Source organism: Balaenoptera ricei, chromosome X, assembly GCF_028023285.1.
Source record: "Balaenoptera ricei isolate mBalRic1 chromosome X, mBalRic1.hap2, whole genome shotgun sequence".
NCBI classification, from domain to species: Eukaryota; Metazoa; Chordata; class Mammalia; order Artiodactyla; family Balaenopteridae; genus Balaenoptera; species Balaenoptera ricei.
Genome location: NC_082660.1, coordinates 115,205,691 through 115,222,208, shown reverse-complemented (window position 1 = coordinate 115,222,208; position 16,518 = coordinate 115,205,691). Strand labels below are relative to the sequence as shown.

The 16,518-nt window shown below is 39.2% G+C and overlaps 1 protein-coding gene across 5 annotated transcripts in view; it reads right to left on the bottom strand.

Annotated features, from left to right (window-relative positions):
* Positions 1-16,518, bottom strand: part of OCRL (OCRL inositol polyphosphate-5-phosphatase) — a 55,456-nt gene that overhangs the window by 30,144 nt on the left and 8,794 nt on the right. For 4 of the 5 annotated variants that reach the window (XM_059910728.1, XM_059910730.1, XM_059910729.1 and 1 more), the window contains 5 exons: positions 3,039-3,149; positions 2,539-2,628; positions 1,717-1,837; positions 1,460-1,621; positions 160-261 (listed from right to left, as the gene is read on the bottom strand). In XM_059910728.1, coding sequence (XP_059766711.1) covers positions 160-261; positions 1,460-1,621; positions 1,717-1,837; positions 2,539-2,628; positions 3,039-3,149 — 586 coding nt within the window. The remainder of the gene's footprint in view (positions 1-159; positions 262-1,459; positions 1,622-1,716; positions 1,838-2,538; positions 2,629-3,038; positions 3,150-16,518) is intronic. The other variant, XM_059910731.1, reaches the window with a different exon arrangement.

Here is a 16,518-nt window from a genome sequence, read left to right as displayed (position 1 = left end):
ATCTGTTCCTTTATGATCTCACAAATTTGACCCACAAGTTAACTCTCACATATAGTCTACAGTAGGTTTTTACAAATGGTGGGGGGGAAAAAAAGTAAAATGTCACATAAACTAACACCAAACATACAGCCAAAATGAAATTCCAGACGTGTATTTTACCCAATGCAGTAGATATCAGGAGGATTCGGATCACAGTTCAGCCAAGGTTCTAACCCACTATCTGGAGACTGGCCATTCACGTTCCATGTTCCAACAAAGAATCTAATACATGATACCAAAAAATAATTTAAAAACAAAGGTCAAATGTGAATGTTCACAATAAGCAACATAATTTCTCAAACTGTTTTGCCACACACACACACACAAAACCCTCCTGCATGTAGAAGACAAAGGCAGTGGGCTTATTCTCTCCAAATTTTACATCAGGTAAACCTACAGAAAGGAACCAAGTCTCTATTTAAAAAACACAAATTTAATTGCTCTACCACATTTCCTTTCTATTACATTCCATCCAAACTCATATTTGAAGGGAGAGCTTGTGGATGGGAAAGAGGTATCTTCATGCTATAAGGATGTCTAATATGGATAACTATTCCATAAGGAGTTGTAGTTAAATCCAAAAACTCACTTCCCGAAGGATTACAAGGACATCTGTGTAGGAAATTCTGTTGAGACAGATATAGTATTAAGGGGGAAAGCAGAAGGGAAAACTCATGACTGTCTTAACTGTTTACATACAAATATAAGCATCACGGGAAATCTGAAGATCTGGAGGTTTCAGCATAGGGATATAGTCATGACTGAATTAGAATAAATGAGGCATAATGGGATAGCAGATGGGACTGGAATCTTGGACTAAAAGGGTACATGCTGTTCGAAAATAACAAAGAAAGTGTTGCTGCTTTGAACATCGGGATACAAGACACACACCACACATAGTGAGTCCAGAAAAGAGGATATCACCAAGATGAAATGAAAAATATAATAGAGGAAAGAATCCAAGATAGACCTCCCAATCAAGATGATTGGGTGAAACTTCCTTCAGTTAACTTCCCAAAGTAGGTAAATTAAAGTCTAGTGGTAATGGCAGACTTAATTTTCCAATATTGGCAAGAAGAAATTCAGCAGGTCAGACAAACACACTTGCTTATGGAATGTACTAGGAGACAATTCTCTAGTACTTGTGAACTTGACTTGGTTCTCTAAGAGTGGATAGAAAGATTAGTAGATGTGGTATCATTAGTAATTAGAAAATCCAAGGGAAATTGTAGCATTTGCATTATTTTGGATATGTATGTTATTGACCAGCATAAAGACAGGGGCTTGAATCAGCTCACCATTCTTTTCTTTATGCTTTTATTCTGAATTAAGCTAATTAAACTAATACCTTAAATACCAAAAGACCATTTTTCCCTATACCTACTAACGTTTAGCCTCAGTAAGAAGAAGAGAGACTAACCTGAAAGTCTGAATGTTGACATATTCTTTCTCTCGCTTTGCCAGGATGTGTTTGATGAGACCCTCCCGCTGCCCAGACTGGGTGTTTGGTACAAAGAGCTTCCGCATGGTATTGGTCACTTTGGGCTGTTCCTTGTTAGAAGCTTCTTTTTCACGTGGAAGCCTAGCAAATAAATGAGGAATTCAAAAGTGAAATTGCCTTAAACAATTCCCATGTGTGTCTCACACATGGGAAATCTGTTTCAACATAGGACTTACATTCTATTCACTGAAGACGGTGGGGGTGGCGGTTCCCGATGAACCCCTGTAGGCTGATTCTGCAAATTTATTTTCTTGTCCAAATTCAAAGATGAAAAATTATCCTCAAATCCAAGAAGCCCTGAAGGACACAGAACCCAGAGTGGAAGGGGGGAAAAGATAACATCCAACTTATCCAGGATTGATAGGACTTTGCTTTGATCAGCGGTTTTGGTTTGATCACTATTTGCTCAGTGGCATTACCAAACAGAAAGGTATAAGAGTAGTGATAACGTAGATTGGGGGAAGAAGCACATCTATCCCTGAAGCACTGACATATTAACTAGAATGACAGTAAGTTACGTTAACTTAGAACGTGAATAATAAGAGCTAGTATTTATAGAAGACTTTTAGCACAATGCCTGGTTGATAGTAAGAAATTATATCATTATCTCACTTAATTGTCACAAAGACCTCATGAGGTAGGTGCTATTAAAAATCTTCCTATGTTACAGAAAAAGAAACAGAAGCTCAGAGTTGTCAAAGTAATTTGACCAAGATCACATAACTAGTAAGTCAGAGAACTGGGATTCAAACCCAGGTAGTCTGGCCCCAGAGCCTGCACTTTTTACCCCTCTGCTAAGCTGGCACTGAAAGAGCTAATGTGCCACAGAAAGGATCAGGAGTGAACATGAGTCAGTGGGTACGGACTTGATAAAACCACTCCATAGGAGAAGGTATCTGACACTGACATTAATCCACATTATCTTATCTGCCCAGATAAAATCTATTGACTCTGCAATAATCATAGCAACCAGGGAAAAAAAAGAATCTTTTCAGTACCTGAAAAAACAGAAGAGTTGTCCTTAGTGTCTAATTTCTGGTACCAGCTGGATGAGTCCTTTTGCTCTGTAACAAGAAGTTGTGACTGCGCTGGAGAGATAAGGGTCATAGTCAGAATGGAATGACTATTCCATTGAATGGAATATACCATAACCAAAGGCCATTCACTCAGCACTCAAGTGCAGGGGCCAGCGCCATTCTTGAATACAAAGGAAGAGACTAAGAAAATGAGGGCAGCTCTGGGATCATCTGGGACCAGAGGAGGATTACACTCTGCAGTAAGCTGTCCAAGGAATGAAACTGAAGATTCTGGAAATTGACTCAGTGTCCTTAAAGCTGAATAGACTTATTCCCTAACCTATCCCTGGGGCCATTCCTGAAGGAAAAAAAAAATCGCCTATCAAGGCTCTAAGGGTGAGGTACTTTGCTAATGGCCACTTGCCTCTGTACAGCATGTCCCATGCAAATAGTAGAAAGAAAACTGCTGAGGCTTGAGTTACCTTCCTGAGCAGCAAGGACCTCTGAGAGGAACTTCAGACAGTGTTCCTCATCAGGGATTTCAAAGCGGCGCTCTCTGGTCCAGTCCCCCTGAATCCGAATTTTGCAGCCACCTAAAAAGAATGGAAATCCATGTACATATAGCTATGGAAAATAATGTTTTCTTGGGATATTTTCAACTTACCAATTTAATAGGAGAAGGTCCAGATTGCAAATATTCCAGACCTCTAACGTGTGAAGCATGCCTATAAGATCAAGGGATTCGGTGTGGTGGTGGTGCTGGGGGTGATGCACAGAGGAAAATCTAATGAAGGCTGGTAAACTGTGTAAATGAGCAGCCCAATATAGTGATATGATACATACTGAAATCACAGTTTCCTACATTCTGATATATCGCTCAAATGTCACTGTAGGAACCTCCAAAATCTAGCAGAAGATCAATTCCTCAACCACCCTCCTCCCATCTCCTAGCTGGAAATTCCTACCATTTCAAATCCAAATCATATAGTAAGAGTCTCTGAAGTGTGAAGGGAAAAAAGGAAATATGATGGTTTGTTCCTAGGTACAGATTGTACCCTGGCAATTGAATTTATAAGCTAATTAAAAAAGAAAAGCATAATGGGATTGGTTTGAATTATTCTGAAAAGAAGCATCTATACCTCATTTACCTCAAGTGAAAAATGTATGTCTTGAATAAACTCACAAAAACAATATAATGACCCATGTCCAGGAGTGGTCTGGTTCAAGTACAGTCAATTGGAAACCAGTATAATTAGAAGCAAAGTTATCTGGGACTTTAGTTTCTTATGTATATAACATACTGTCTCCCCTTTTCTAATGCCCTCTATTTACCATCAACTGTCTGGATATGGTGACCCAGGAAACCCATGTCCTTGTTTACATTCTTATTTTAACTGATTTATTACATTTATTGCTTTCTCATGGCCCTGGAAACTATAAGCTCCTTAAGGGCAAGAGGAGCTTGTATGCAGGCTGCACATACCGGTTATCCAACACAACACTCTCAATGGTCTCCCGGGGTTGTTTGGGACAGAGGGGCTTCTCAGGACTCAAGACTTCCAAAGCTAAGACAGGGAAAGTCCCAGGCAAACTGGGCTCATCGGTCACTTTATTGATAACAATGACATCAGACTTCACAGACAGAAGAAGGCATTTAATGACTACCAAACTGGACTCTTTCACACTTGTAAATAACAAAGAGATGAGAAAATAAAATGAAAATCGTAGTTTCTTATGGTAGAAATCCACTTCTGAACCTTTGACTCTCTCTTTCTTTGCATTTCTTTAAGTTTCTGTATTCACAGATTTAGTGATCAGAAGACAAGAGATAAACATAGAGGAAAAAAATGAAAAAGAAGGCACCCAAGAGGACCAGCAATAAGAAAATTAATGAGGGTGCCACTGTAAGGTGGAGAAAAAAAGAGGGGGCATGAATAAGGACTGTCAATTAGAGCAGCCTTGAAGATACGATGGGAAAACCTCCTTCAGGGCACAAGTAGTCCTCTCTTTCTCAGATAATTTATATTAAAAGTAGAAAAAAAATTTAAAAAGAGCAGTTTCTACCTGATACAGACTTAGAACAAGAACACATATTCTCTCTGTCCCACAGTCCTTGAAAGATATATTTTAGCAAATATAAAAAATAAACTGACCCATTTAACGGACAGAAGATTCCAGAAATTGCTTACAAAATAACACTAGATGCTCTCTCACCATGTTGCATGGGAAAGAGGACAAATTACCCCCACCACCCAACCTTCTACTCTCCTCCCTTCCAGCCCCTATGGCCTCTTTGTGATCAGCAAACACTCCTCTATCTTCAACTTCTCCTCTGAATACTCCCTGCATCTCTCAGTAGTTCTCAACTAAGCGTGCATTAGAATTACCAGAGGTGCTTTTAGGAAATACTGACACTTGGGGCCCCATCCCAGGCCAAGAAAACAGAATCTCTGGGGGTGAAGCCCAGGCACTGGGAGTTTCTAAAACACTCCTCCAGGTGATCTAGTGCATCCAGACTGAAAATCAGAGTCACCTGCAAACTGGCTGGCCCCTGAGACTAGCTCCCCCTGCGGCCCTCTGAACTAGAGGCTATTTATAGTCTTTCACACCCTATGCAATTTAAGACTGATGTCCTTATTTGTCCTAATGCCATCTCCAGACCATTCCCTCTCCTCCTCCCTCATGAAAAATACCTTCTCCTTTGAGGCTCACCCACTGGACTATGCCAGCTTCTTCCCTTCCCTCCTCCATGAAATCATGTACCAACTTCCCAGAAACTTCCAAATCCAGGCCTGATTAAGACTTCCTCTCCACTCACACCCCTGCTTTAATTTTGCGTCCCTGCAAAATTAGCACAGAAAGCTCAGTCAACACCTTCAACTTCCTCATCCAACGACCTTGCCCCTCCACCTCAGCCACCTACTCCCTCAGTCCCTACTGGGACTGCCTCAGTTATACCCTGAACCTTTCATCACAGAAACACCATCACCTCATAAATCTCTAATTCAGATATCCCACTCTGAACTGTTACTCCTTCCAGCTTACCTGCTCTTATGGGAACCTCCAGCGCACTGATCCCTCCACTTTCTCAGTATCCATTCACTTCCTCCTGCTTTCACTTCCCTTTTTATCAAACAGATGCTATCATTTCACTCTGTTGCAAAAACCCAGAACTGCCTTACCACTCTGTTCTGGCTAACACCTACATGGCTAACTCCCAACCCTCAGAAATCCAACTAACTGGCTTCTCTGTACTTATGTCTGAGGGAGTAAAACCACACACACACACACACACACACACACACACACACACACACACACACACACCCCATTATAAATTGACCGCTAAGCTCAACGGGGCCCTATATGATAGGAAGCAATCTAAGTTTCCATAGTCAACTTGTCTCCCACTACTATTTGGAACCACTATTCACACCTTCTCATTTATCCTCAATCTTTGGATCCCCCTCTTCTCAAGCTCTCTTCTTCATACTTTATGAGCTTTACCTCATACTTCAGAGGAAACAGAAGCCATCACATGGAAACCTACCTGTATCTGTACTCATCTTCTCCTTTCTCTTCTGATGCAAGGAAGAAGAGTCCTCCTATCAAAGGCCATCTTCTTTCTGAATTGCAACCCCTCAGGTTCTCTCAGGAATCTCACAATGATTCTCTAGACACCTCCCCCAAGTATCTTTAACCTCTTCCTCACACAGGCTCCTTCTCATCAGCATTAAAATAAATCATGTTCTAAATCCTCCTCATTTAAAAAACAAAAAACCTTCCTGGACCCCATATCTCCCTCCAACTCCGGTCCACCTCTACATTCCCCCTTTGCAGTCAAGCTTTAAAAGACACACAGTTGCTACTTGCTCACCTCCCATTTCTCGCTTTAATCCACTCCAATATGACTTTGGCTCCTACCACCCCTCTGAAATTGCTTTGTTAAGGTCACCAATAATCTTCATATTACTAAATCCAATGGATACTCTTCAGTCATCTTATCAGACCTAGCAGCAGAAATCAACACTTGACCCCTCCTTGAAACAGTCTCTTCCAAAGGCTTCTATGATACCATGCTCATCTATTTTATCTCTCTCTTTGGTCACTAATTTTTAGTGCCCTTTGAAGCATCTCCTCCTCTATGTGAACTTTAAAAAGTAGAGTGAGTTCAATCTTAAACCTTTTTCTCACTGTGTATCAGCACTGTCCAATAGGACTTTCTGTGATGATGGACATGTTCTTTAACTGCACTGTCCAATATGGTAACCAGTGACCTCATGTGGCTAAGGAGTATGTGAAATGTGATTAGTGCTGAGGAACTGAGAAACCGATTTTCTAATTTCGTTCTAATTAATTTAAATAGGCACATACGACTAGTGGCTATGGTATCTGAGAGCACAGCTCTATATACAGTCATATCATCTCTCATGGTTTCAAATACCCTCTATGTGCTAGAGACCCAGACTTTACTTCTGAGCTTCAGATGCATACATTCAACTGCCAATTTATCACCTACACTCAGATGTCTCAAAGAAATCTCAAAGTAAACATAGCTAAAACTGAATTCATGACCCCTACCCCAGGAAAACTCATTCCTCCTGCAATGTTCTTATTTCTGCAAATGGTATCACCATCCACATTCATGCCAGAAATCTGGGATTCATCCTTGACACTTCAGCTCACCCCCTACACCCACACCAACCTCTGTTGATTTAACCTCCAAAAACATTTATCAAATCTGTCCACTTCTCTCCATTCTTACTGCCACCACACTCTCTAGCTTAAACTACTGAAGGAGCCTCCTAACTGGCACCCCAACATAGGCATAAAATCCTTCATATTCTTTCAATTTTTAAAAATCTGAAAATCCAGATTCCTTATCATGGCTTACAAGACCCTACTGGATCTGGTCCAAGCCTGTCCTACCTTGGTGTCTGAGCCTTATTTCAGGCATCCTGGCCTTCTTTCATTTCAAAGAAAGTGTCAAGCTACTTCCAATTTGGGGCCTTTACACATGCGGTTCCTTTTACCTGGAATACTCTTCCCCATTTTCACCTGTCTCTTACTTATCCCCTCTGGTCTCAATTTAAATATCACTTCTTCAAAGAGGCCTTCCCTGAGTACCCTGCCTAATTTAGTTAGCACTCTTATAAACTCTCTGTATTTCTCCTTGATAGCATTTATCAAAACTGCAATTATGGGGAATTCCCTGGCGGTCCAGTGGTTAGGATCCTGGGCTTCCACTGCAGAGGGCCTGGGTTTGATCCCTGGTCAGGGAACTGAAATCCCACAAACCACGCGATGCGGCCAAAAAAAAAAAAACCCCAAAACAAACCAAAAAAACCCCCTGCAATTATACGACTATACCTTATCAGTTTAAATTCTGTTTCCTTCACTAAGTTTCATGAAGTATCATGACTATATTGCTTTCTGCTATATCCCCAGAACACAGTGCCTGGCACATGGAAGGTATTCACATGTTTATGGAATGCACTAATGGATTATAGGCATCTACGTGACACTAGTATCAAACAGCACAGAAGCAAGAACCAAAGCTGGAGGAGCAACCTTATCTATGTTGTTCTCTACTGATTGTGCAGCACTTAGAATAGTGCCTGGCAAATAGAAGGCACTCAACAAATACTTGTTGAATAATGAATAAAAGAGGGTTTAATATTAGGGAATTAGTGTAATACAGTCCATCAATAGGTCAAATAAGGAAGAACAATATAACCATCTCTATAAATACAAAAGACGTTTGATAAAATTCAATATACATTCACCATTTTAAAAACCACACAAACTTGAAATAAATGCAGTTTCTTAACATGGTTTTAAAAAACACTATCAAATCAACAGGCAATAACATCCTCAACAATGAAGCACCACTTGAGGCATTCTCACTGAAATCAGGACCTAAACATAAATCATCATTATTTAACATTGATCTCCAAATTCTTATTGGTGTAATGAGACATAAAGCAAAACTAATAGTTATAGCTACTAGAAAGAAACAAAACTACTATTTGCAGATGACTAGGGCTGTCTATCAAAACCAAAAAAGAAAATAAACAGCCCCCCAAAAATAAAAATAAATTTCTGTAAAGTGGCTGGATAAAAGATAAATATCTAAAACTCAACAGCTGCTCTGTATACTAGTAATAAGCAATTAGAAGATAAGAGAAAAAAGGTTCCACTGACAATAGCAGCAAACAAATAAAATCCATCAAAAAATAGTTAACCTACAAATGTATGATAGCTATGAAGAAACCGCAAAATGTTACTGAGAGATATAAAGAGAAACTGAGTAAGTAGAGAGAGATTTACCATGTTCCTCGACAGTGACTTAATTTTATAAAGGAGTTAATTTAATAAAATTTGGTGCATAACTATGGTGAAATATTAGCCATTAAAAATCATGTTTTTGGAGGAAACAAGATGGCGGAGTAGAAGGACGTGCTCTCACTCCCTCTTGCGAGAACACCAGAATCACAACTAGCTGCTGGACAATCATCGACAGGAAGGCACTGGAACTCACCAAAAAAGATACCCCACATCCAAAGACAAAGGAGAAGCCACAATGAGATGGTAGGAGGGGCGCAATCACAGTAAAATCAAATCCCATAACTGGTGGGTGGGTGACTCACAGACTGGCGAACAATTATACCACAGAAGTCCACCCACTGGAGTGAAAGTTCTGAGCCCCACGTCAGGCTTCCCAACCTGGGGGTCTGGCAATGGGAGGAGGAATTCCTAGAGAATCAGACTTTGAAGCCTAGTGGGAATTGATTGCAGGACTTCGACAGGACTGGGGGAAACAGAGACTCCACTCTTGGAGGGCACACAAAGTAGTGTGCGCATCAGGACCCAGGGGAAGGAGCAGTGACCCCAGGGGAGACTGAACCAGACCTACCTGCTAGTGTTGGAGGGTCTCCTGCGGAGGCGGGGGGTGGCTCTGTTTCACTGTGGGGACAAGGACACTGGCAGCAGAAGTACTAGGAAGTACTCCTTGGCAGGAGCCCTCCCAGAGTCCACCATTAGCCCAACCAAAGAGCCCAGGTAGGCTCCAGTGTTGGGTTGCCTCAGGCCAAACAACCAATAGGGAGGGAACCCAGCCTCAGCCATCAACAGTCAAGTGGATTAAAGTTTTACTGAGCTCTTCCCACCAGAGCAACAGTCAGCTCTACCCACCACCAGTCCCTCCCATCAAGCCTCTTAGACAGCCTCTTCCACCAGACGGCAGACAGCAGAAGCAAGAAGAACTACAATCCTGCAGCCTGTGGAACAAAAACCACATTCACAGAAAGATAGACAAGATGAAAAGGCAGAGGGCTATATACCAGATGAAGGAACAAGATAAAACCCCAGAAAAACGACTAAATGAAGTGGAGATAGGCAACCTTCCAGAAAAAGAATTCAGAATAATGATAGTGAAGATGATCCAGGACCTCGGAAAAAGAATGGAGGCAAAGATCGAGAAGATGCAAGAAATGTTTAACAAAGACCTAGAAGAATTAAAGAACAAACAGAGATGAACAATACAATAACTGAAATGAAAACTCACTAGAAGGAATCAATAGCAGAATAACTGAGGCAGAAGAACGGATAAGTGACCTGGAAGACAGAATGGTGGAATTCACTGCTGCGGAACAGACTAAAGAAAAAAGAATGAAAAAAAATGAAGACAGCCTAAGAGATCTCTGGGACAACGTTAAACCGCAACAACATTTGCATTATAGGGGTCCCAGAAGGAGAAGAGGGAGAGAAAGGACCCGAGAAAATATCTGAAGAGATTATAGTCGAAAACTTCCCTAACATGGGAAAGGAAATAGCCACCCAAGTCCAGGAAGCACAGCGAGTCCCATACAGGATAAACCCAAGGAGAAACACACAGAGACACATAGTAATCAAATTGGCAAAAATTAAAGACAAAGAAAAATTATTGAAAGCAGCAAGGGAAAAACGACAAATAACATACAAGGGAACTCCCATAAGGTAAACAGCTGATTTCTCAGCAGAAACTCTACAAGCCAGAAGGGAGTGGCATGATATACTTAAAGTGATGAAAGGGAAGAACTACAACCAAGATTACTCTACCCGGCAGGGATCTCATTCAGATTTGATGGAGAAATCAAAAGCTTTACAGACAAGCAAAAGCTAAGAGAATTCAGCACCACCAAACCAGCTCTACAACAAATGCTAAAGGAACTTCTCTAAGTGAGAAACACAAGAGAAGAAAAGGACCTACAAAAACAAACCCAAAACAATTAAGAAAATGGTCATAGGAGCATACATATCTATAATTACCTTAAACGTGAATGGATTAAATGCTCCAACCAAAAGACACAGGCTTGCTGAATGGATACAAAAACAAGACCCATATATATGCTGTCTACAAGAGACCCACTTCAAACCTAGGGACACATACAGACTGAAAGTGAGGGGATGGAAAAAGATATTCCATGCAAATGGAAATCAAAAGAAAGCTGTAGTAGCGATACTCATATCAGATAGACTTTAAAATAAAGAACGTTACAAGAGACAAGGAAGGACACTATATAATGAACAAGGGATCAATCCAAGAAGAAGATATAACAATTATAAATATATATACACCCAACATAGGAGCACCTCAATACATAAGGCAACTGCTAACAGCTGTAAAAGAGGAAATCGACAGTAACACAATAATAGTGGGGGACTTTAACACCTCACTTACACCAATGGACAGATCATCCAAAATGAAGATAAATAAGGAAACAGAAGCTTTAAATGACACAATAGACCAGATAGATTTAATTGATATTTATAGGACGTTCCATCCAAAAACAGCAGATTACACTTTCTTCTCAAGTGCGCACGGAACATTCTCCAGGACAGAGCACATCTTGGGTCACAAATCAAGCCTCAGTAAATTTAAGAAAATTGAAATCATATCAAGGATCTTTTCTGACCACAACGCTATGAGATTAGAAATGAATTACAGAGAAAAAAACGTAAAAAACACAAACACATGGAGGCTAAACAATACGTTACTAAATAACCAAGAGATCACTGAAGAAATCAAAGAGGAAATCAAAAACTACCTAGAGACAAATGACAATGAAAACACGACGATCCAAAACCTATGGGATGCACCAAAAGCAGTTCGAAGAGGGAAGTTTATAGCTATACAAGCGTACCTCAAGAAACAAGAAAAATCTCAAGTAAACAATCTAACCTTACACCTAAAGGAACTAGAGAAAGAAGAACAAACAAAACCCAAAGTTAGCAGAAGGAAAGAAATCATCAAGATCAGAGCAGAAATAAATGAAATAGAAACAAAGAAAACAAGAGCAAAGATCAATAAAACTAAAAGCTGGTTCTTTGAGAAGATAAACAAAATTGATAAACCATTAGCCAGACTCATCAAGAAAAAGAGGGAGAGGACTCAAATCAATAAAATTAGAAATAAAAAAGGAGAAGTTACAACAGACACCGCAGAAATACAAAGCATCCTAAGAGACTACTACAAGCAACGCTATGCCAATAAAATGGATAACCTGGAAGAAATGGACAAATTCTTAGAAAGGTATAACCATCCAAGACTGAACCAGGAAGAAACAGAAAATATGAACAGACCAATCACAAGTAATGAAATTGAACCTGTGATTGAGACTCTTCCAACAAACAAAAGTCCAGGACCAGATGGCTTCACAGATGAATTCTATCAAACATTTAGAGAAGAGCTAACACCCATCCTTCTCAAACTCTTCCAAAAAATTGCAGAGGAAGGGACACTCCCAAACTCATTCTATGAGGCCACCATCACCCTGATACCAGACAAAGATACTACAAAAAAAGAAAATTACACACCAATATCACTGATGAATATAGATGCAAAAATCCTCAATAAAATACTAGCAAACAGAATCCAACAACATGTTAAAAGGATCATACACCACAGTCAAGTGGGATTTATCCCAGGGATGCAAGGATTCTTCAATATACGCAAATCAATCAATGTGATACACCATATTAACAAACTGAAGAATAAAAACCATATGATCATCTCAATAGATGCAGAAAAAGCTTTTGACAAAATTCAACACCCATTTATGATAAAAGCTCTCCAGAAAGTGGGCATAGAGGGAACCTACCTCAACATAATAAAGGCCATATACGACAAACCCACAGCAAACTTCATTCTCAATGGTGAAAAACTGAAAGCATTTCCTCTAAGATCAGGAACGAGACAAGGATGTCCACTCTCACCACTATTATTCAACATGGTTTTGGAAGTCCTAGCCATGGCAATCAGAGAAGAAAAAGAAATAAAAGGAATACAAATTGGAAAAGAAGAAGTAAAACTGTCACTCTTTGCTGATGACATGATACTATACATAGAGAATATCCTAAAATGCCACCAGAAAACTACTAGAGCTAATCTATGAATTTGGTAAAGTTGCAGGATACAAAATTAATGCACAGAAATCTCTTGCATTCCTATACACTAATGATGAAAAATCTGAAAGAGAAATTAAGGAAACACTCCCATTTACCACTGCAACAAAAAGAATAAAACACCTAGAAGTAAACCTACCTAGGGAGACAAAAGACCTGTATGCAGAAAACTATAAGACACTGATGAAAGAAATTAAAGATACCAACAGATGGAGAGATATACCATGTTCTTGGATTGGAAGAATCAATATTGTGAAAATGACTATATTACCCAAAGCAATCTACAGATTCAATGCAATCCCTATCAAATTACCAATGGCATTTTTTACAGAACTAGAACAAATCATCTTAAAATTTGTATGGAGACACAAAAGATCCCGAATAGCCAAAGCAGTCTTGAGGGAAAAAAACAGAGCTGGAGGAATCAGACTCCCTGACTTCAGACTATACTACAAAGTTACAGTAATCAAGACAATATGGTACTGGCACAAAAACAGAAATATAGATCAATGGAACAGGATAGAAAGCCCAGAGATAAATCCACACACCTATGATCAACTAATCTATGACAAAGGAGGCAAGGATATACAATGGAGAAAAGACAGTCTCTTCAGTAAGGGGTGCTGGGAAAACTGGACAGCTACAGGTAAAAGAATGAAATTAGAACACTCCCTAACACCATATACAAAAATAAACTCAAAATGGATTAGAGACCTAAATGTAAGACCGGACACTATAAAACTCTTAGAGGAAAACATAGGAAGAACACTCTTTGACATAAATCACAGCAAGATATTTTTTGATCCACCTCCTAGAGTAATGGAAATACAAACAAAAATAAACAAATGGGACCTAATGAAACTTAAAAGCTTTTGCACAGCAAAGGAAACCATAAACAAGACGAAAAGACAACCCTCAGAATGGGAGAAAATATTTGCGAACCAATCAACGGACAAAGGATTAATCTCCAAAATATATAAACAGCTCATGCAGTTCAATATTAAAGAAACAAACAACCCAATCCAAAATGGACAGAAGACCTAAATAGACATTTCTCCAAAGGAGACATACAGATGGCCAAGAAGCACATGGAAAGCTGCTCAACATCACTAATTATTAGAGAAATGCAAATCAAAACTACAATGAGGTATCACCTCACACCAGTTAGAATGGGCATCATCAGAAAATCTACAAACAACAAATGCTGGAGAGGGTGCGGAGAAAAGGGAACCCTCTTGCACTGTTGGTGGGAATGTAAACTGATACAGCCACTGTGGAGAACAGTATGGAGGTTCCTTAAAAAACTAAAAATAGAATTACCATATGATCCAGCAATCCCACTACTGGGCATATACCCAGAGAAAACCGTAATTCAAAAAGACACATGCACCCCAATGTTCATTGCAGCACTATTTACAACAGCCAGGTCATGGAAGCAACCTAAATGCCCATCGACAGACGAATGGATAAAGAAGTGGTGGTACATGTATACAATGGAATATTACTCAGCCATAAAAAGGAACGAAATTGAGTCATTTGTTGAGACATGGACGGATCTAGAGACTGTCATACAGAGTGAAGTAAGTCAGAAAGAGAAAAACAAATATCGTATATTAACGCATGTATGTGGAACCTAGAAAAATGGTACGGATGAGCTGGTTTGCAGAGCAGAAGCTGAGACACAGAGGCAGAGAACGGACTTATGGACACCAAGGGGGGAAAACCATGGTGGGGTGGGGTGGTGGTGTGCTGAATTGGGCGATTGGGATTGACATGTATACACTGATGTGTATAAAATTGATGACTAATAAGAACCTGCAGTATAAAAAACCAAACAAACAAATAAAACAACTAATACTAAAATAAACAAACAAACCATGTTTTTAAATAATTTTAAATGACATGGGAAAAGGTCACAATATAATGTTAAATGAAAATGCAGGATAAAAACTACATCTGAGTCTTCCAATTATGTAAAAATATAAATAAAAGACTGGAAGGAGATACATGAAAATGTTAATTACAGTGGTGATCTCTAAGTTGCAGGAGCATAATTTTAATTTGATACTTCAAACTTTTCTGAATTTTCCAAATTGTACATAATGAGGATGTATTACCTGTATAATCAGAAAAAATTTTTTTAAATGTTTAATACTAACATCCAGACAGTGGGAAAATACACAGTTACAGTAAAATCAGGCCTGCTTAACAAACCCAAGGTCTCCCTCCAGCAACATACTGTGTACTCTAAAGGTTTATATATGAAGCCTAAGGATCAAGATAAAAATCTAGTTTCAGTGCAAATATTAATAAATGGGCAGAAATAACAAAGGATTTTATTCAAGTGGTAACTTAACTACTTCCCATATGATCCAGTGACTTGAACTCTGGACAGAGCAACACATGGTTAATTTCTGTGTAGGAGAGACCAACAAAACGAACGCTATAAATTAGGTGTTTGTAAGAGAAAAGGCACAGCTCAGTTTAACTTTTCAGCTTTGGATCAAATACCTATTTCCACACTAAGAACAGGACATTTAGGTATCTAATTTCAGCAGATTTCAGCAGCAATGTCAGTCACTGCTGAACAAACTTTGCTCAAATTTTGCTTTATTAGTGTTGTTCTTGCCTTCTGCTTTTTCTGTACAATAAGACATAGCTATTAAGTTATTTGCTCTCTTGGATATCTGCAGTAGAAGCTAGAAGCTGGAAGTGCTCAGCCTTTCAGGATCAACCCTTAAGACTTCCAAAATCTATGACCAAAAGAAAGAATTAATAAAACCCAAACCAGAAAAAGTCTATCTAAACTTTGCAATACAAAATAATAGTGCCAAGGACAGGGACTGTGTCTAAGCAAAATTATGTATAAACTGATAGTCCCAAGCTAAGGGCCAAGCCCCACTCATCCAAGGACTCAGCCAAGAGATAAGGTAACCCATTTGATTTAGATTCATGTGGTCATATACTCTTTCCCACAGCAAACACAGAGTAGATACAGTAGCTTTCAAGTGCCCATTTTCTCCTCCCCATGTTATCAGAGTACAATTTTAGATGATAAATGGAGAACAGCTTGTACAGAAAGTCAGTGATGATTTGCTTCAAACAGATAAAAATGAGAGAACAGAAACAGTGAGAAGGAAGACCATGTTCTCGCTGATAAAGAAATGCCTTGAGAGGATGGGCTTAAATAAAAGACCAAAATTATTTTAAGAAAAAAAAAGGTATCCCTGGTACAAGAGGGACTCTGTAGTCTCCCCAAATAATATAACAAACAAAGGAAAACATTATGATTTAAAATGCAAAAATAAAAAATGGATGAGGGGAGAAAAGCTTAAAACATAACAGCAGTTAAAAAAAAAACACTCATAAACCTTATGTGCTTTAAACACTTTCTGGCCCTTCCTACAATTTTCAGTTCCACCGCAATGACTTAACTGATAGCAACAATACTGGTAGTTCAAAGAAGTTCAGCATTAGAAAAGCAGATCATACTTTCAACTTTTTAAAGATTCTTGC